General features: G+C 41.0%; 1 protein-coding gene across 3 annotated transcripts; it reads left to right on the top strand.

The window, feature by feature from the left end:
* The first annotated feature begins 202 nt into the window (after positions 1–202).
* On the top strand, positions 203–19,864 carry DCTN4 (dynactin subunit 4). 3 transcript variants are annotated; one of them, XM_075602100.1, is made up of 14 exons: positions 203–379; positions 3,323–3,393; positions 3,807–3,985; positions 4,901–4,944; positions 6,353–6,460; positions 7,699–7,719; positions 7,992–8,065; positions 11,104–11,216; positions 11,695–11,804; positions 11,900–11,973; positions 12,699–12,753; positions 15,140–15,247; positions 15,900–15,997; positions 18,047–19,864. In XM_075602100.1, exons 1-14 carry the CDS (start codon positions 245–247, stop codon positions 18,249–18,251), a joined length of 1,395 nt encoding a protein of 464 aa, XP_075458215.1. In that variant the 5' UTR covers positions 203–244; the 3' UTR covers positions 18,252–19,864. The 3 variants fall into 3 exon arrangements, with proteins under 3 accessions (XP_075458215.1, XP_075458216.1, XP_075458217.1); XM_075602102.1 differs by lacking the exon at positions 203–379 and adding an exon at positions 963–1,048; XM_075602101.1 differs by lacking the exon at positions 7,699–7,719.
* The last annotated feature ends 231 nt before the right edge of the window (positions 19,865–20,095 follow it).

Here is a 20,095-nt window from a genome sequence, read left to right as displayed (position 1 = left end):
TTTATTGACATCTACATGTAATGTGTAGGTTATGAGGTAGTAATTTTGGGCGCATCCAAAGCCAATAAGGGGATTCCTCATCTAATAGTGATTACATCCTCTCAAGTGCAGAGGCGCTAAACTGTGCAACTGTCATTTACAGGGGCAAATCACGTGACCCAGAAATCGGTGACGTAACCCAGCCCTATGCACATGACACCGCCCATGTCACGTGACCCAGAGGGAGGGAGGAGTTGTTTTTAAGATGGCGTCGCTGCTTCAGCTGGAGCGGGTCTTGTACCTGGTGCGAGGCGAGAAGGCGATTCGGGCGCCGCTTTCGCAGCTGTACTTCTGCCGTTACTGCAGCGAGCTCCGCTCCCTAGAATGCGTCTCTCACGAGGTAATTCGGCGCTAGTCACTATCCGCCGGCTCCGGTTTGAGCATCCTACCTTACAAGCGACCCCAAGTCAGAAGCCTATTGGTTGCGTTAATATGACAATCATGAAACCACGCCCCTTTCCTTTCGCGTTGGCCATTGAACTGCCAATCGTTTAATGGCGAGACTTGGCGTTCGGTATGGGACCCGCCCACATTTGCAGTTGCTGCACCCCGATTGGTTCCATTGCCAAGCGGTTCTTAGTGCTGATTGGTTGTAGACCTGCCTGTAAATGTCACCTAGGCGTGGAGCAAAGCTTACTGCGTTATTGGAGCGTAGGCGCCCTTACTAATAACAGGCCGGTGCTTTGGATGTTTGGTTAGGCCTCATCTGATTCCTTTCAGTGTTGGGGGCTGTGGGGTTACCAGGAGTCTCTAATGTAACATCTCGTCTCCACTGTACATGACACAGCAGTGTTTTTATTGTTGTATATGACTGGTGCAAAATAAAAAAAAATGTAAATAATAACAAACACATATGAGAAATTATGCGATGTTACCTCTGATTACATTCCTGTCAGTAAATTACTTATGCTGTGTCCATATTGCAAGCAACGGCGCTTGCAAAGTGCAGCAGCTCTATAGGGCGGCTATAGTGAGCAATGAAGAATGACCACGCGGCAGAATTTGTGAGGTGACGGAAACATTTGATTTTGTTGCGCGACGGCTGGGTCACGTGAGCAGTTCAGCCAATGAGGGCAAACCAGCCTCGTGACATCATAGCAATGCCTCCCGTCGCGAGGGATCTCCGTTCCCAGATCGCTCGGGCGACAGAGGCGCGTGCGTGTCCATTTGCTCTGTCACGCGTGCCCACTATATCCGAGGCCTTATTGTGGTGGTGAAATCTCAATCAGTGTATTTGAATCCATTTACAAGTTGATCCGGTGTAAGTCTAAGGCTGCGCTTATAGTGATGGCGACGGTGACATCACGCTGCGGTCGCTGGAAAAATCAAATTGACTTGACTTCCAGCGATCGCGACTAAGGCGTCACTTCTACTGTAAACAATACATTTGTTTTGTCGCGTCGCCGGCACTATAAGCGCAGCCTAACTTTATTTATAGAGCGCCAAGTGTATATGTAGCGCTTTACAAAATTATAATAGTAGGGAAATAAAGTATAAACAATTGAGATTAAAGTAGCAAGTTCAACATAAGGTAAAGGGAGATCCTGAAGAGCTTACAGTCTAATAATACAACGTGTATAATATTTGGTTTGTGATTTTTATAGAATATTAGAAAATGTTGGAGATGTTCTTTGGTTGTTGTTGTAAAGATGTGGTCATTCCATCCCTGAGGTGGCTGCATGCAGTGTTCTGTAGTTCTTTCTCGTTTGAATGGTCTGATGGAAAAAAGTGTCCCCTCCCTTGCTATATTGCTAATGTTTTAGGTAAACCAGACATTGTGAACTTGTATCTTTCTAGCATGTCCAACCGAGGCATGCAATGCTCTGTTGGGCCACTCCGGCAGTGAAAAGGTTAAAGTGCACAATTTATCCTATGTATGAGTTTTTTTATTCTCACCAATGTTAAGAGGGCACATATTAATATGCTGATATATAATTGGGTACTGAATAATCACTAAATATATAGTTAACATACAATGCATATATTCAGGGATGGAAAAATTCCAGAGACAGCAGAGCAGGATAGGTTGCGCTGTTCCCAGTCGTGACAGTGACTGACTTGCTTGGAGAGCGCATAAGGGACTGGGAGGGAGTAAAGTGAAGCCCTGGGACTTCCCTACCCTGCTCTCTGTTAAGACTTATGACCGTGGGGGGGGGGGGGGGGCAGGAGTGTCACACACAGAGAATGTTACACACACACACAGGAGAGAGGGGACAAAAGCCTTTGCCACACAAACACACGCACGCGTGTATAAATGTATGTATACAGAGTAGTGGAGCCTCTGTTCAAAACAAGAAATGGTATTCCAAGATAGTGACTTCCTGGATGCTAACCCCACAAGGGGTTAAGTGTCCCAGGATGCCAGTGCTGCTCGTGCGTGTGGGGTACTTTCACCTAACATGCAGATAGTGTTCCCTAAAAAAGAGCGCAGAAAGGCCTCGATGGTGCAATAAAGTAATTTTATTGATTACAAAAAAAAAAAAATCTGTGTGTGAGCCTGCGCTTCTCAAATAGACCGACCGGCATCGGATCCTATAGCCTGTCCTTTGCGCTCCTCTGGGTTAAGGAGCCTGACTGAAGGACGTACCCGCGAGTGATGTCACCACACATTTGGACTGCTGACACTGCCAAGACTGCACTTTGCATGGCTTCTCTCGTCGGTTTCCCGCAAAGTGGGAAACCCCACATCTGGATGGAAAGGGGAGGCTACAGGATCCACCGCAGGCATATTAGCGTCTCCAATACACTTTTTTTTTATTTTAAAGCCATAAATTACTTGATTGCACCATAAGAGGTCTTTCTGCTGATACATTCCTGTATTCAAATCTACACATCTTCATAAATCTCATGGAAAGTGATTTCCAGCTGCCATGTAGTAATGGCTGCCCCATTGAATATGGCCCTATTTGGTAAATTCATGAAAGTATGATTGCACGAAAAAACATCTTTTTCCTATTTAATTTGTGCTACTAATAGGGTAATTCAATGGACTTCGACGTAGCTGATCATGATGTGGTTGGCCGGAAAGAACATTTGACATGAATATGGGTTCTCTGCTTTTGGAGTAGCCTATATTTAATTAGCCCCACAATATTTAATCCGGTGCTAATCTGTTTTTTGTGATATACAATCTAACAATACTGTTCTGATTTAAAAGAAGTGTTTTACAATTAGACATTCTTTAATGTGATATCGGATACACCCATGTCATTTTAAATTGCATCTCAGCAGTAATATGCGGTTGACTAGCCATAGAACAAATGTCTTGTTTTCCCCTCTACAGGTGGATTCCCATTACTGTCCCAGCTGCCTGGAGAATATGCCGTCGGCTGAAGCCAAGCTGAAAAAGAACAGGTTTGTAACTGCTTGTGTTCTGTTGCTCTCCTGGCTTCTTGATGATGCAGACATTTAAGGGGTTCAGTAGTGATTGGAAATAAAACCTACTTGTTTTGTAAGAAGCCCTTGCAGCCACGACATGATTTTAGCGCTCCCTCTGCTTGTCTTGATTGGTTGAACTAATATGTCAGACTCGGAACTGTCTCCTCTTCTGCAATGTGAATTAATGTGAAACCCAGCTCGCCTCCTGATATTCCAAGCCTGGGCGTAGCCCACATGCTAAGCCTGGAACTGTTAACTTTAAATCCTTGTGACTCAACTCCATCATTTAGTTTAATTTTATTTGTGGTGTGTGTGGGTTTTTTTTTTTTTTCCATTGGATAAATGTTTTGATAACTTCACTTCTATTTGTCATTTTAAATATTGGACAGGTGTGCCAACTGTTTTGACTGCCCTTGCTGCATGCACACCCTCTCCACCCGGGCAACCAGCATCCCGACTCAACTCCCAGATGACCCGGCCAAAACCACGATGAAGAAAGCCTACTACCTCGCATGTGGGTTCTGCCGCTGGACCTCCAGGGATGTCGGCATGGCTGACAAGTCAGTAGGTAAGCCTCCCGCTCAGCAGTTCCAGGGAATGTGGGCAGTGATGCGAGTTATTTTGTAAGGCATCGCACCGTTTTATCCTCATAAATGTCAATGTCAGTAGTTTACTTTTGATCTGGCATGTGGTTGCACACGAGGACCTGACGTTCCAGATTCCCTCAAGCATCCGTTCAGACTTCTGCTCATGACGTAAATAGGAATTGGTACATTTCCTTTTGGAAAACATAATTAATGTTTAATAGGATTGTCTGACTAATTCTCACTGAGAATGGTGTCATGTTGCATCTAATCTTTATAGGGAACCATAACGGCCTAAAAGGATACGAGAGGAAGATAACAGGCGTAATTAACTCTGCTATACGCAGTGGAAATTGACACGTTTTATTGTAATTTTTTTTGTGTGTGGTAAATTTACTACGTTAGAAGAATTTATGACAATATAATTTCTTTTAATTAAGGACCTTATCAGGCCAAAGGATAATGTGTTGTCTAAAGTCCTTCCGTCAGGGAAGGTATAAAATTGGGTACCACCTTGCTGAAACAGCGGCCCAATCAGTGGAAAAATTAGTCCAGGATACTCCATAATCGCCCTCAGTAACTTTTATATAAGGTGCACAAACTTATACTACACAAGACCTTTTTATAAGGCATAAAGCAACTACACTGCAATTAACCAGACCCCCAATAGACCTGGAACTTGATCAGTACTTTGAAGCATGATGCAGTCTAATCAAATTGGCATCCTTTTAATCTGTTACAGTCCAGGCAGGGCATTCATAACCAAGATTTGAAAGCACAAATAGAACAATGTTACACTGTTTTTAGTATAGTAACCATGTGCATGTATTTGAAATGTTACACACACAACACAGTGTTGCAGACAGTGGAAACATGGTCATTATGTGTTTGTTTTGCAGCCAGTGGTGGTTGGCAGGAGCCTGAGAATCCATACACCCAAAGGGTAAGCAAGTTCACCAAGTCCTTGTTACGCATAACTGCACTCTTTTATTTAACTTGTTGCATAAGTAAAAGGACATGGCAGTGGCTCTAAACCAGGAGTGGCCAATTCCAGTCCTCAAGTTGGCCATCCCTGCTCTAAACCTCCCCCTCGGGAGCCAGACGCACAAGATTTTAGGCGTAAGCTTGAGCGGGGGTTTCCTTGCTTTAGAACTGTATATGCACATGGAATGGAAAGGTAGTTCCATCTGCATTTCAGAAAAATGTAACATGGGTTGAAGAAAGTATGTTTATCCACTTTTTAAAGAGGTGCCCCAAACTACTCTATTGAAGTGGTGCACTTTGTAAGGTTTTATAAAGGGGCACAATTATGATCTGCTCCCTTACATCTATACCTCTTCTTAAGCCTGATTATATCCTGGTAGCCTTTGCAGTTACTGCCTGACATTGAGAATTATTGCTACACATGCTGTCTACAAGCACTCCTAAATCCTTCCTCATTAAATATTAACCAGATGTTGTCATTTAGTTTGTAGGTAGCATGCTTTCTTTTGTTTCCCAAATACATAGCCTTGCATGTATCTACTTTATATAAGCTTCCAGGTTATCAAAAGTCCTTCTGCAGAGAAATGTTAGTATTTTCTGATTTTTTTTTTCCACTTCACACCATTGACTTTGGCACACAGGGTATTGGTGCAGAATGTGTTATCTTTTTTTAATTTTTTTTTTAATGCTAAATGTTCCCTGTGAAAAAAACTATGCATATACTAATTAAGGGGTGCGCAAACATCCTGCTCTCCCCCTGGGTCGCACCACCCTTACCTTTAATGCGGTGTAACTTGTTGTCATGGAGACTCGTGGATCGAAGCCTGGTATGTGAGTTTACAGAAGCCTCGTGCTAAAGAGCGGGGTCTCTGTAACTGCTGCTGCCCCTCACCCCCCCTTAAAACTCTCGCACCCCCCAGTTTGCGCATCTCTGTACTAATTCACTGAAAGCTGGCTTTACTGTCATTTCCTAGTTTTCCACAGTTTAGCTGTTAAGCATCTATATTAAAAAAAAAAAATCACTTTATTCTCAATGACAGACTTCAGCTTAATGTGGAGTACTGACTGGAATACAGTGTTTGTGTTCCTTCGGTATGTTATCGAACGCTTGTTTCAGCCCTTCAGTCTGTTTCTTTTTGTTCATGAAGCTGGGACAAAAGAACTGAAGACAGTAAATGTTCCAGTGATAGAAAATTGCTTGTGCTTCCAGAAGATAGAACATGCTGTGAAACAGTCCATTTATGTAATGCCATGTATTGTGGTGTGATGGCTCTGGTATTGTATTTGAGTACAATTCTAACATGACAAAAGGTGATGCATATATCACAGGACGAATTCACGACTGCCCGTGGCTTCTCTTTCTTTAGATTAACAAGCTGCTGGAGTATAACCAGCAACTGGCACAAAAGGAGAAGCTTGAGCGTGACCGCAAGAAACTGGTGCGACGTCGGAACTACATGCCGCTGGCATTTTCAGTGAGTGCATTCAGTACTCTTTTAAAGACTTGAACAGTTTTTTTAATAAGCATGTGGCCGAAAAAATGAATCGTATCACCCTAGTTCAGGATTTAGTTTTTAAGTTTTTGGAATGTGAATAAAATACAGAAACCATCAATACTGTACTAACTTCACCATGGTGGCCTGAAAATAAGTCTTTGAAAGGGGGGTGGATTATTAATACATGGGGGTTTAGATTTTTTTTATTTAATATGGTGTAGTAGTATCTCCACTGATTTTTATTTTTACAGAACTACTTTAGGCAAAAATAAAAATATGCCTGCTCCCAAACCAAAAATGTATTGTCTGTACAATTTAGGGGCAGCGTCCTTTAAACTCCGTTATGGGTTAACGCATCCGATCTTATAACGCTCATTCAAGTCAATGAGTTATCTCTGGATCTGGTGCGTGCAGCTTGATCAATCTGCCCTTTAATCTTAGACTTCACCAATTTTGGCCTAATCTCAAGTGGTGGAGCGGAGAGCGGTTTACTGAAAGTCAGTGTGGCGGAGTAAATGTTTCTGTCATGTGGAATGTTTGTACAATTACATGCGATTTTTCGTCGTAAGATATCAGTAGAATGTTCATGAGAAATTGAATTTACATTTGTGCCATCATAAAATAATTATTTTCATAGGTTCCAAATGAACATTGATGATGCACAAGTGGTGGACTACAGCGATGCCATACATTGTCTACTACCCTATGTCCACGAATACATATACAAATAATTTAAAGATAATCCACCATTATGTCTTTGATTTCTACTATTCTGTGATTTTTATGGGTTATCGGTCCAGCTGGTTTTCCCCTATTTTGAATATCTTCATATTCTTAGCAGGAGGTGGGAAAATGATACATGTATGTAGAGGGAGGTATAAGTGCAATAAGAAAACGGCTTCACAAATTGAGTGCATGAAATCCTTATGTTAAGATCATAAGGCCGTTATACAACAAAAATAAACAATGTCCAATTCTTATGGATTGTCAGTCTGTGTTCAGATAGTAAAACTACACTGAATTAATAGGCGGTTGATGGTTCATTCACATCTCTGCCACTCACCATGACACCTTCATGAAACCTATTTCTTGAGTTGGTCAGCATTGTCCATTTGGAGCACAAATACAATCCGTCTTGTTACTACTCTTGTCTCATTGTTACTCTCTCTTGTTTTGCTTTGATTGCAATCTGATGGTAAATTTTGGTGACTCCACAGCAACACACTATTCATGTAGCGGTAAGTCCAAGGCTTTGTCATCATTGCACCTTTCTAACTACTTTGATCATAATCCTATTTTGCAGATCCTCTATAGTAGACATTGATGGGTTTGACCACAAGTTCATATACTTTTTTTTTTTTTAATGTTGTGGTCATCTTTCCCTCCTCCATTAAGAAAACCCATGTAATTCACTCAAAACCATTGCTTCCCTTTTCACAGTTGGCATCCAGTAATGGGTAAGCTTTGACCGTCAGCATGATGTTAATGACATCCCTGGCTTTTCCTACAGGATAAGTACGGCCGCGGAACCAGACTCCAGCGCCAAAGACCTGGCACTCCGATCACTGCCCTGAGTGGCCTGACGTAAGTTGGGGTGGGAGGTTAGGAGAAACGGGTAATAGAGGAGACAATATAATGGCAAAATGGAGCTGCGTCTGACCTGTTTGATTCGGATGAGATTATTAAGTGCACCATTGTGTCCTCATTTTAAAATGGTAGCAGGATTACCACTGTGTACTGTACTTGGTTTTGTCCCCTTTAAAGCAGCAGCAGCCCAAGCTGACGTTTTTTGTTTTCCTCACTTTAATATGTACATCAATACAATCCACACAATAGGTAATTGGCTAAATCGCCAATCAAACCGTTCTCCTGTGATTGGCTAAGATTCGGCTCGGGGGTTCACTAAATGGCTCAGTGCAGCAGAAGAGAACTAAAAATGCAAAGTTCTGTGGGGAAGATCATATGATCAGATAGTCACTAGATACATCTGGTGCACTGCTAGAGAGAGCAGGGCTCAAAAAGGGGTCTACCGGAGCCTGTTTCAGAAGAGGAAGGGGATGTAACGTAAATGGTTGCCATAGAAACAGAAAATGCTTGTTACATTATAATACATTAAAAATGTTATTCAGAGTTGTTTTTAAACAAAAAAGCTACAGGTATTTTCTCATAGTACAGAACTGATTTTATAAAAATAAAAAAAAATATATAGGATATTGCTTGGTCTGCCGCTTCAATGTTTATCTCCACTTCTCCGCAGAAGTTAAAATTTGAATAAGCACATTTTGTGCAACACATACTATACACCCTTCATGGGAGACCACTCACATTCTGCATTTGTTTCTTTAACACTTTATTTGGAATTTATTGGAAGTATTTGACAAAACAAAGAAAGGCTTGAAGAGGGGATATGGGAAACCATAGCAGAATAACAAGATCCTGTCTGGAGGCAGGGGGGGGGGGGGAAGAAAATGGGGTATCAGGCAGCTTCAAAATGCAATTGTTGCAGTGCATATAATATTTATACTACAACGTAATACCGGGTACTTCATTGAGCAAGCGTAATGTTATCTCCCCTTCCTGCTAATGGTCAGAGCAGGTGGTATCAAAACGCTTACAGTATCAGGTCCATGGGTCCTACATGAGCGCATATTGACTTGGTGTCGCGAAGGAGACTTAAAAGGGTCTACGTAATCATTATTTCCAGAGCATCGCCATGGCTGTGGGCACCAATGGGTTAAGTCCCACCTTCTATCTGGGATCTTACCCATTGGTGCTCACTGCCATGGAATATTACTCCGGAAAATAAAATGATGGTAAGATTGTGACACTATTTCTATTTTCTGCTACTGAATCTTTAACTTGAATAAACGTGGCCACGGGTATTAAGAATCTGCATTTTAATAGTGTGTAATGGCACTGGTGGCATTATTGTATGCATCCAGTATATAAATGGGCTTTCTTCAAGGGACTCTGTTAGCATTATTGTATTTAAAATCTTGTAACCTTTTTTTTAAAATGTTTATTTGGCAGTTTTTATAAGATTCAGAAAGGGGGGGGGGAGGGACGTTATAACACAGTACAGGCAGTCCTCGCTTTACAACGAATGGCTTATCCAACGCTATGCAATGCATACCTATATTCATTTTTACAACGCCAAAATGGCTTATCCAACGGTCTTACGACGCTTTGCAACGTTGTGTGTATATATATATATCTATACTATACTATACTATATTTATTATGCTATATTATATATATATATAATACAGTTTATACACTATTTAATGTATGTGTGTGCTGCATATCTTATTGCCTGCATAAAATATTTGTTGTATTTTAGTGTTAAAAATGCCTTCAGGAACGGAACCTTTCATTTAAACAGTGTTCCTATGGGAAAACGTGTTTCGCTTTACAACGTTTCGCTTTACAACGCCATTTTGAGTAACGCATTGTGTCGGATAACCGAGGACTGCCTGTACTGTAATATGATATCATACAAGGGGAACTGTATTGCATCATACAATGTGTAGTTGCAGTTTGATTAATGATGATGGAATGTAGGAAGCAACGAGCATCGCATAAAAATAATAGAAAAGGGGAACCTGTCACCATCAGAGAAGCCCTGCAATGTTTTCCCACCCCCGCGTGCAGAGACGCTACCAGATCACTATTACGTTTCAGACTACAGAAGGGCAGTTTCTATGTCAATGTTTTCTCTACCTTCCATTTCCAACCACAGACTACATGTCATGGCAAATTGGGTACATCTTTCTCGTAAATAAGACATTATTTTCTCCATGTCCATGACCTGCCATATTTTGTGTTTAACCATATTCATGTCAGGGGGTTTGGGCCTCTGCCAGCATGCTGACAAGCAGCATCTGGCGGCCGTGCGAATGTGGCCTAGAAATTTGGCCTCCCATTTAGGGTGATTGGGGTAGGCCGTGCCCAATACGACTGACCGGTTCTGGCCGCAGTAAAGTGTTCAAGAGGGAATGGATGTGTGAATATATTTTCCCAAAATAGAGCTATTATGGGGCAATAATGCTATTTTAAGAATCACTTGTTTGGAAAATTACTGGAACTGTATCAGGCTAATGTATAGCATTGTTCATGTGAGATAGTTGTGTACAAACATTAAAAAAATCAAACATTTCCATTATTTAGGCTAGGCCTGTGCTGGTTCTAATGATGTACTGAAACCTAGCCATCCACAATCTTCAAATAGAGCTATGAACAATGGCAGTGCATGAGCTGTGCCTGATTTCTCCTAGCAGTTATGGATTGTGGAAACTTGTTCAATTTGTGAGCCACTTTGGCTGTCTCTTGACAGACATTTATACTCCCCAGAGAGTTCTGCTAGTGGTGATGACGCAGGAAATTTGGGGCCAGCCAAGGTTTCTTACAGCACTCTCAATAATATTGTTGTATTGCTCTGTTCTTTAAATACTATTAGGATTGATTTTTTTTTTTTTTTTTTTTTTTCTCCATATTACACGCTTTAATACCAAATACTGTTAATCGCATGCTGGTCGGAGGAAATGGCAAACATGAAGTGCTGTCAGGGTAAAGACTTTGCGGCTGGTATGAGAGCTACAACATCTGCTGCTTTTTGTTTTCAGTCTCAAAGAAGGAGAGGATCAGAAGGAGATTAAGATTGAACCAGCGCAAGCATCGGAGGAAATGGAACCTTTACCAGAAGACTATTATACCAGATTTATCAATCTAACTGAGGGTAATGTGGCGGTTAGCATGCACAGGTCTCCATTACTAGTGCAAACATTGATACTAGCTGTCGGTTTCCAAAAATGTCCCCCCATCTTGTGCATTAATTCACACATCCCATGTATATCCTTGTCCAGACTTTGGGGGCCTGTATTTTCCCATAGCTAGCACAAAATGATTGCAATTACAAAAATAGATGTGTGGATATTGAATGTAACGACCGCATACCGGTAATGTAATGACTGCGTAACCTTTACATCCCTTGTCACCATTTCCAAGGAATTCACACTACTGCGTTATACTATTGGAAAACCACAAAAAAATGAACTGTGTATAGTATGCAACAAAACATTAGTCTCCAAATATTGATGATGGATGGTGATTTTACATTAATCATGTTATTTTCAAGAGCTGTTTTAGCAAAGCTTTGCTTGAGCAAAGTCATTCTAATACTAACCTGTCATCGTAATGTTCTTTTCTGGTCACAGTTACCACTTTGGACCAGCGCCTGCTGCAGCCGGACTTCCAGCCCATATGTGCCTCTCAGCTGCATCCTCGCCACAAACATCTCCTAATCAAGCGCTCTCTGCGGTGCCGGGTAGGAGACCCCAGCACATTAGTGGTATCTGTAAGTACTGTATGTTCCATAGAATATACATTCCAGTAACTGTTTTCTCTCTCTTACTTTCCCAGAAGTGCGAACATAATCTGAGCAAGCCAGAGTTTAACCCTACATCCATCAAGTTTAAGATCCAGCTGGTCGCCCTGTGAGTGTGTTTAGCTGCACTGTGAACATCTTCAATTGTATTTATGCTATAGAAACATCCAGCAGTATGTACTTGGAGGGACTTTACATTTGATGATTCATTAGTCTTCGGTTAGCCCCCTCACTGGTTTGTGAGCTTGCATTGATTTGCTCTACAAATCTGGGCTCCCCCAGCAGTTGAGGTTCCAGTTTACAGTTTGGAGCTGCTTGTAAGATATTTATCAGGGTGCAATGGTAGTTTTTTTTAAGTCTAGAGATTAGATTTCCTCCCCCCAAATTGTGCACTGACTGGACCTAAAAATAATAATTTTGCTAAATAGGGCAGGAAATTTGCTGCTTTGAACAGTCGTGCTGTTCAGTTCTCCCTGTGTAGTTAATTAACTCACTCCTGCAGTGTAGAATTGCCTAATCCCGCTCTGTGAAAAGGAACTTGTCTTGCATTATGTAATGGCCACAGTACATTAAAAGAGAGACCTGGTGTGTTTAATATGAACACCGTATTGTGCATGTACATGTACATCAGGTTGGACAAATTGATCTTCCTCTGCATAAATGTGTCTCTTCTAATAATCGCAATTTGAATCACTGTGACATTTGCTTATTGGTTTCACAAACAATTTTAATACTACTTCTTGGTGTCTAAAAAAACAAATAGAAAATAAAATAAAAATGTGCTGGTTACCTACATGTAATTGACTGACCTGCTGTCTTTCTTTGATTCTGTAGGAGCTATATCCCAGAGGTGAGGATTATGTCTATTCCTAACCTGCGCCATATGAAGGTAAGTAAAGACATAAGTCCATCAAAATCAAAGTATGCTAAATTTAGACGATAGATACTTTTCCTATATTTGTATTTACAGTACAATTGATCCAGAGGAACGCAAACAAAAAACCCAGTGAAACATCATCCAATGATGTCTCATAAGGGGAAAAATAAATGAATTCCTTACTCCAATAATGGCAATCAGATTTCTGCCTGGATCAACATCCTTCTAAAAATACATCCAACTTGTTTTTTTTTTTTGTTTTTTTTTAAACAAGTCTATTGTATCTGCCATCACAGTCTCCATGGGTAAACAATTCCACATTTTAACTGACCTTACTGTAAAGAACCCTTTCCTTTGTTGCTGGTGATATCGCCTTTCCTCCAAACTAAAGGGACGACCAGCGTCCTTTTTACTGCCCTTAGGAAGATTAGTTCTTTTGAGAGCTCCTTGTATTGACCTAAATATATTTGTATATATTTTGTGTATTGACCGTGTATATATTTGTATATCTCCTCTTAGAAGCCTCCTTTTCTAATGTAAACAAACGTAATTTAGCTAGCTTCTCCTCAGAAGTCGGTGTTCTCACGCTGGGGTGGGAAGGGGTCTAGTCTTTCCGTAGCATTCATTTGTATAATTTCTAGTGCAGACTGAGGGGTAGACGGCCACTGCAATTTTATAAAATAAAGCTTGAGGAAAGGTGGCGACAATCATTCAACACTTTTTTTTTTTTTTCATTATATAAAGATCCATTACCTGTACCCAATAATGCTGCTTTTTAGAAATAAAATAATCCTACTTCTCTTAATACTCATGTATACGAAGGAATTGATCTTAAAACCTTCTCGAAGCACAAAATTATCCCTAAAAAGATGCAGAAAACTTTAGATTGCTTAAATTTAAAAAATATTATTTATATTTAGCCACAAAAGCAACACAGTACATTGGAAGTGTAATTACATGACACGTTGTTCTGTGCTGCAGACCTTGGTGCTATGGATTTAAACACAACTTATAGTCTACCACTCACCCAAATAATGTATACAGATGTTGAGAGTATGATAATACTCTATTTATAGCCGGTGCAAAGAGGATAAAGTTAACATATACAAAAACAGAAAAGAGGAGGTATGGCGTTCTCCCCCGAGATCCTCATTATCTGCACACAAGGCTAGGTAAATAGCTGGGCTCAAATGCCCCAAGTACAAAAAGGTTAGATCAACCTAATTACAGGTAAGTAACTGCGGCCATCGCTGTGGGCGGACAATTACCACTAAAACGCCAAATGGCAAAATAACAAATCTTTATTTATAATTCATAACACTTAACACACTACACTAACTCTAAACGGATAAAAACAATTAAAATGTGAAAGTAACCAGTGTGCTTGCAATGCTGGCAGTGGATGATTGACCAAAAAAGCTCTATGTGGGAGGTACAGCACTTCAGAGGTTAATCCATAGATAAGTGCTATAAGTCAATAACCTCTCACATGAATAGCTTCAGTGTGCATGTAGAGTTGCTATAGTAATTACATGTATTCACAGCACATATGTTTGCATAAGTGTGCACATATAAAGTGTCCCTCTATAGCAAATGTTCATACACAGTGTCTGGGACATGAGAATAATCAATCAAGTTAATAGCTACACACTGCCAAATCGTTGCTTAGGCGCTGCATATTAGTGTGGCTACATATTAAATAAACAATGGATTTATACTGCAGGATGGGGCTCTAAAATGATTGTAGATCACAACCTGTAATGGGGGATTGTTTAGTGAACTTGTATTTTACCTGAGAATGGCATTGGCATGCATTTTTCAGCGCACTATTAACCAGCAAAGTGTTAAACATTTTCACATACAAGGACTAATCGTTATTTTATTTTGCCTCAAACTACAACAAAATAGACTGCATAATTGTATGCAATTTTCTTATATAGCATGGACCATCCACACAGCGCTGTACAAATCATTTTACAGACAAAATGAGTCGCTGTCCTGAAGAGCAAACAACCCCTTTAATTTTATTGCCCCTAAGGCTAAGTCCCCGCTGGCACTAAGCGTGCTCGTGCTTGGAGAGCGCTCCAAAGCATGAGCGCCGGGTGTCCTATTGTACACTGACGCGGAGGAGGGGGGGCATTGCAGGCCAGCTGAGCGTGCGGCAAGTATAGATTTTTTTTTTGTTTTGCTAAGCGCCGATCGCAGCTGAGCGTGGATGCACGAGTGCTGCACGCACCGTGTGAGCGGGGACTTATATAGCTATATATGCAAGTCTCCTCCGCAAGCGCCGCCCGATCAGCGCTAGCGGGGACTTGGCCTAAGGGAGAGGCAGATACACCAACTTACCATAGTGTTCTGGGCTGTGCAGCTTAGTGGTATCTTCTGTGTCTTGTTTTAGGAGAGCCAGGTCCTGCTTACTCTGACCAACCCCGTGGAGAACATCACCCACGTGACACTGATCCCATGTGAAGAGGGAGATCCAAATGACCTCAACAGCACTGCAAAGGTACTCGCCCTGGACTCGTGTATTACATAGTACTGTCCAGAAAGATCTTCCAGCTGCAGAAACATGGGCAAAAACAGGACATGGATTTGACAAATACAATTGGATATCGCTTTGTTTTGTTGTATTCTATAGTATGCTGCATTTATGTATCCAATGTGTACTGTAAAATTAATGCAATGCTTTTAATCTAATTTTCCCTGTATGCCCCAAATTTAAGGGACATGTCTGAAAACGGAACCTGAATATTCCTTAATGCCATAGCCTGTCAACAAATCCCACCTTAACGTTCAAGTTACAAAGTTTAGAAATATTTCTAGGATAAACCAAACTAAATATTATGTTAAAAGGTTGCTTTTAAGTTTATTTATTTTTTTGATTGCCCTACTAGGTAATCTCACCCTAAACCAATAATCCCTTTTCTAATTTGGTCCAACAGCAGGAATAAAGGTCATACATACACTTCTGCTGCGTTTCTTATTGGGGCAAAGCATGATTGAGGCATGTCCCTCAAAAAAAGGGAAGTTGCAAAACTTTATTTTAAAATACTACTTTCTGAGATGTACATCTCTTGTTAAACATATCACTTTGGTCCCAAGTATGATCAAAATGTTTGTGGAACATTGTATCGCAACTCCTTGCCACTTCATTTCAGGTAATTGTACCAAGCAAGGAGCTGGTTCTGGCTGGTAAAGATGCGGCAGCAGAATATGATGAGTTGGCTGAACCGCAAGATTTCCAGGATGACCCAGAGTAAGTTGCCAATATCCGTTGCTTTGTTGCTGCTCTTGGGCACCTCTCCAGAGGATAAACATGTCACACAGTCTCTGAGGCGATGGTGCCTGTATATATTGTCTGGCAGTAAATGGATAATACATTACATTTTTCCCTACCATGCTAAGAAGTGGTACGTTTGACAATGAAGCTGTTCGTTTTACCAGCAGATTGAACGTGAGACTTTCTGATGTTGGTTGTGTCGGTTATTTGCATATTAAATGCGTGGCACCAGAAGATGCATGTCAGTGGGATATACTTGATGAGTTGTTGGTCCTTTTCAGGAAGAATAGAAGCTACTGTGCTGTATGCTGTCTCCTTCTTTTTTTTTTTTTTTCTTTTTTTTAAATCTGCCATCCGGCATTACTAAGTAATCTGTCTTTGCTTTCTCCTTCTCTTCCACATCTGGGTGTTACAATGTGAATTTCTCTACATCCCTCCTATGCCAGTACAAACGAATGAAGATTAAGCCCTGCCTAGTTGGGGTTAGGACAAAAACGTTAAACGAATCAGGCTCCATGAGGCCCTGCTCTCCTCACAGCAGTTCATTTTTTGTCCTAACAGTCAAAGGGTAGGTTCTCTTCACTGGTTTTTGTCTTTTTGGTACAGGGAGCCTCAGGCTTCCTTATTCCCAGGCGGCGATGATGATGATGATGATGCATCATCTTGGTATGTGATATGATGGTATGTGTATATCAGAAGCGGGCATTTATTTCCCAGACCTTGGCAGTGGCTGCCTTCTGTAGCATGGGACTCTCCTATTCAGGCTCTTTGATCATTATCTCTCACTGATTATTGGGCCGCCTCCCTGCAAGTGAGCTAGCTATGATCCCCCGCATACTCAAAGCTTCTGTCTGCTTGGGTGCGCTCTCTGGGCCGTCTGTATATAAACTGGCGCTGCTATATTTGGGCAGAAGCTAATATACTCTTATGTAGAAGCTTGTCTGCTCTGCCACCTTTTTTGGGCACAAACTTTAATGCTCTACCACCATTGCAGCAGAAGCCGTGATGCTTTGCTAGCTTTAGAGATTACTTTATTTTTCTCTCTAATATTGGACATGTTTCTTTATTGTTTATTATTTTCTCACATGGAGAGGAGGATTTCTGGGGTATAACCCCATTCTTTTGTTCTGGCATAGGAGGGACATAGAGAAAAGTGGCATTGTACTTGCCTATTTACAATCATTCCATTTCTTCTAGTCCTATGCCAGTATATGGTTCCCTCTCTGAGAAAATGTTTTTGTTGGCCAGTTGTTATGCTATTATATTGAGAAGGACCGGCTCAGTGAGTAAAGACACTGACTGGGAACCTGGTTCAATTTCTGGTGTTGCCTCCTTGTGACCGTGGTCAAGTCACTTTATCTCCCTGTGCCTCAGGCACCAAAAACATTAGATTGTAAGCTCCACGGGACAGACTGTGTCCCTGTAACGCATGACGTAAAACTAGCTGCGCTATACAAGAACAAATTATTATATTCTACCTCATTACCTTCTGTATCTGTTTGCGCTTGTCTCTCCTTGTATGTCATTCTGTTGGTTATTGATGTCACTGTGTCCCCACTATACCGCGCTGCAGAATATTTTGACGCTTTACAAATAAACAATAATAATATTGCTCGGCTAGACGGCACTGCTGTGAGAAGAGCAGGGACGCTTGTACAGGCGGGTGGAGCCAGATTGGTTGAAACTTTTGTTCCTGCCCTCAACTTGGTGGGGCTTATTCCCTATTCATTTGTACTTGCATGGAAGAACAAGAAATTGAATTATTGAAAATCGATAAGCATAATTCCACTTTGCTCTGATTTTATTTTCTATACAAGCACTTTGGGTCACACCAAATATGCCTTGCATCAAATCTAATCACTCATGATAAATTTATTCTAATAGGAGACTGTCCAATTCTCACAGAATGTTATGATTTACAGGATAACTAGTTTATAAATGCTGTACTCTCTAGTTGTCTGGATTTAAATGTTGCATTTCCCGGCTCTCCATTTTAATATTGCACCCCTCTTCCATTTACTATAGTGTCATCGCCTTCAGGAAGGCCAACAAAGTGGGTGTTTTCATCAAGGTAACCCCACTTCAAGAAGCGGGAGAAGTGACCGTGAGCTTTAAGCTCAAACACGACTTCCGCAACCTGGCCGCTCCCATGCGGTCAGTAGAAGACAGCGAGTCCAGCTCTGAGGCTGTGTGGCTCACCCATCACGTGGAGCTCAGTCTAGGACCATAAGAAGCTCAAGCACTGGTTTCTGTGTAGGATCAGAATACTTGGAGCAATCTCTTCTCCAGCAGCATGAGGGAAGCAAAACATGAGTGAAGATCCAACTGCTTTATACACTTGTATGAAAATTGTTAATGAGCTGAGTTTATAGAAGGGAGGGGGAGCAGTAAGTTGTTGGAAAGCCATCCTTTTATTTGATATTTGAAACAGTCCCCTGCTGTGTGATCACTTTAACATTGGTAAGACCAGCTAAGTGACCGTTTCGATATGAAATCCTCATGTCTGACTGACTGAAATAAAAACTGTAGGAATTGAATCACCCTCACAGTTTCCCCCTTTATGGACACCTTTATGAGATCTATAGATATACACATGAGTTTGAATAACAGCATCACTTTATAGCACACCCTTGCAGCTGAGTGCATTTATGCCTGGTATTTCTCTTCAGAGTTTTTTTTTATTATTATTATATATAGAAATCAATGCAGCCTTTTACAGCAATGCAATTATCCAAGCTGCCGATTTTTCTTTATTCGTACTCTCGTGCTCGATCGGCACACGTACTGCTTCCCAGGGCACGCAATATTGTGGCCTATTTCATAAGAGGAAGCTGTGTAGTGGCTGCAGGTGAAGTGATTAATGAATGGGCCAAAGGGTGTCTTCCAGTGCCAGAAAGTGTTTAATGGCATAGCACTTTTTTGTAAAAATGCCCCCTTCTGTTGTTCCATAATGTAACAGTTTAGTTGTATTTTTTTATTATTATTATTGGCCAATCTATGGTATTGCTCTGTTTGCATATTTTAGACTGCACACTTATTTTATCCACACTTTGTTGGTGCTGATATTCAAACTCAGTGTGAAGCTCTTTATACTCCTACTTTCAAACATTTTTTGTTTATCCTGGAATTCTAAATTTGATTATAATTCAATAAACCGCTACGCGGCCAAAAACCCTTTCTTTGTAGTGTATGAATGTACCCATAATGGTCATCCTGGGGGGACAATTTGTGATTGTAACTCAAGTCCTTTTATGCGTTTGTTAAAACATATGGTTCTTTCCAACCAAAGCCAAATCAGTTTTTACTACTAATTGGCAGTTACAGCAGGATACTACTTTTTTTTTATTTTTTTCCCCCCTCACCGATTCATGAATGGTGGGTCCTGCTTCCTATCCCAGTAGTAACCACACACCCCTTCTCCCATGTACCCACTCTTGTGATGTGTGTGCCTGATATTCTCACTACCGTTTCAATCTCATTTGGAAGTACGCTCCATACACAACTTCCTCACAGCCGTGCAAAGCATTGGGGTTGGAGTCATTACCAGTCTCTCGTGATCCACTTCTTTTAGAGACATTATTTTATATTTGTGGGTTTCAGTGCAATTTATTTAACAGCGTTAATTGTGGCAAATGTGTTATTTCCCAAACTGGGAGATATATAGGGATCTTTGTTACACCAGTTGGCACATGACGGAGGGGTGCATATGTTCTCTTGCACTGCAGAAGTAGTTTGGTTACTATACAATCCCTGTCCCCATAATCCTGTGTTAGGTTACTGGGAAACTAACTTGTGCTGTGAATCAAGTCCATAAACCCTTGTTTACATCTAGCTTGATGTATAAACTTTTTTTTTTCCCTCCCTAATAGTGTGACAGATTTGAGAAGGAATTGCAAGAGTGAAAACTGAGTTAAAAAAATGTACACTTTTTCTGTGTAACACTATACAGTATAAAAACTCCTAGGAAATGCTTAATAAAATTGCATTGTCGTAGTGGCAAATATGTATTGGGAGAAGAGAGATTTATTAGGCTTCAGCTGTCGTATGTTTTTGTGCAGACTTTACGCACCTGTT

Source organism: Ascaphus truei, chromosome 5, assembly GCF_040206685.1.
Source record: "Ascaphus truei isolate aAscTru1 chromosome 5, aAscTru1.hap1, whole genome shotgun sequence".
NCBI classification, from domain to species: domain Eukaryota; kingdom Metazoa; phylum Chordata; class Amphibia; order Anura; family Ascaphidae; genus Ascaphus; species Ascaphus truei.
Note: the sequence above shows the minus strand (reverse complement) of the source record. Positions and strands in the feature narration are given on the sequence as shown.

What these genes read in the sequence shown, in the direction of transcription:
- DCTN4 (XM_075602100.1), top strand. Translation starts at nt 245, where the DNA reads ATGGCGTCGCTGCTTCAGCTGGAGCGGGTCTTGTACCTGGTGCGAGGC. An exon ending in AGAATCCATACACCCAAAGG is followed by an intron (nt 4,945 to 6,352) that starts GTAAGCAAGTTC and finishes CTCTTTCTTTAG; the next exon opens with ATTAACAAGCTGCTGGAGTA. An exon ending in ATTTATCAATCTAACTGAGG is followed by an intron (nt 11,217 to 11,694) that starts GTAATGTGGCGG and finishes TTCTGGTCACAG; the next exon opens with TTACCACTTTGGACCAGCGC.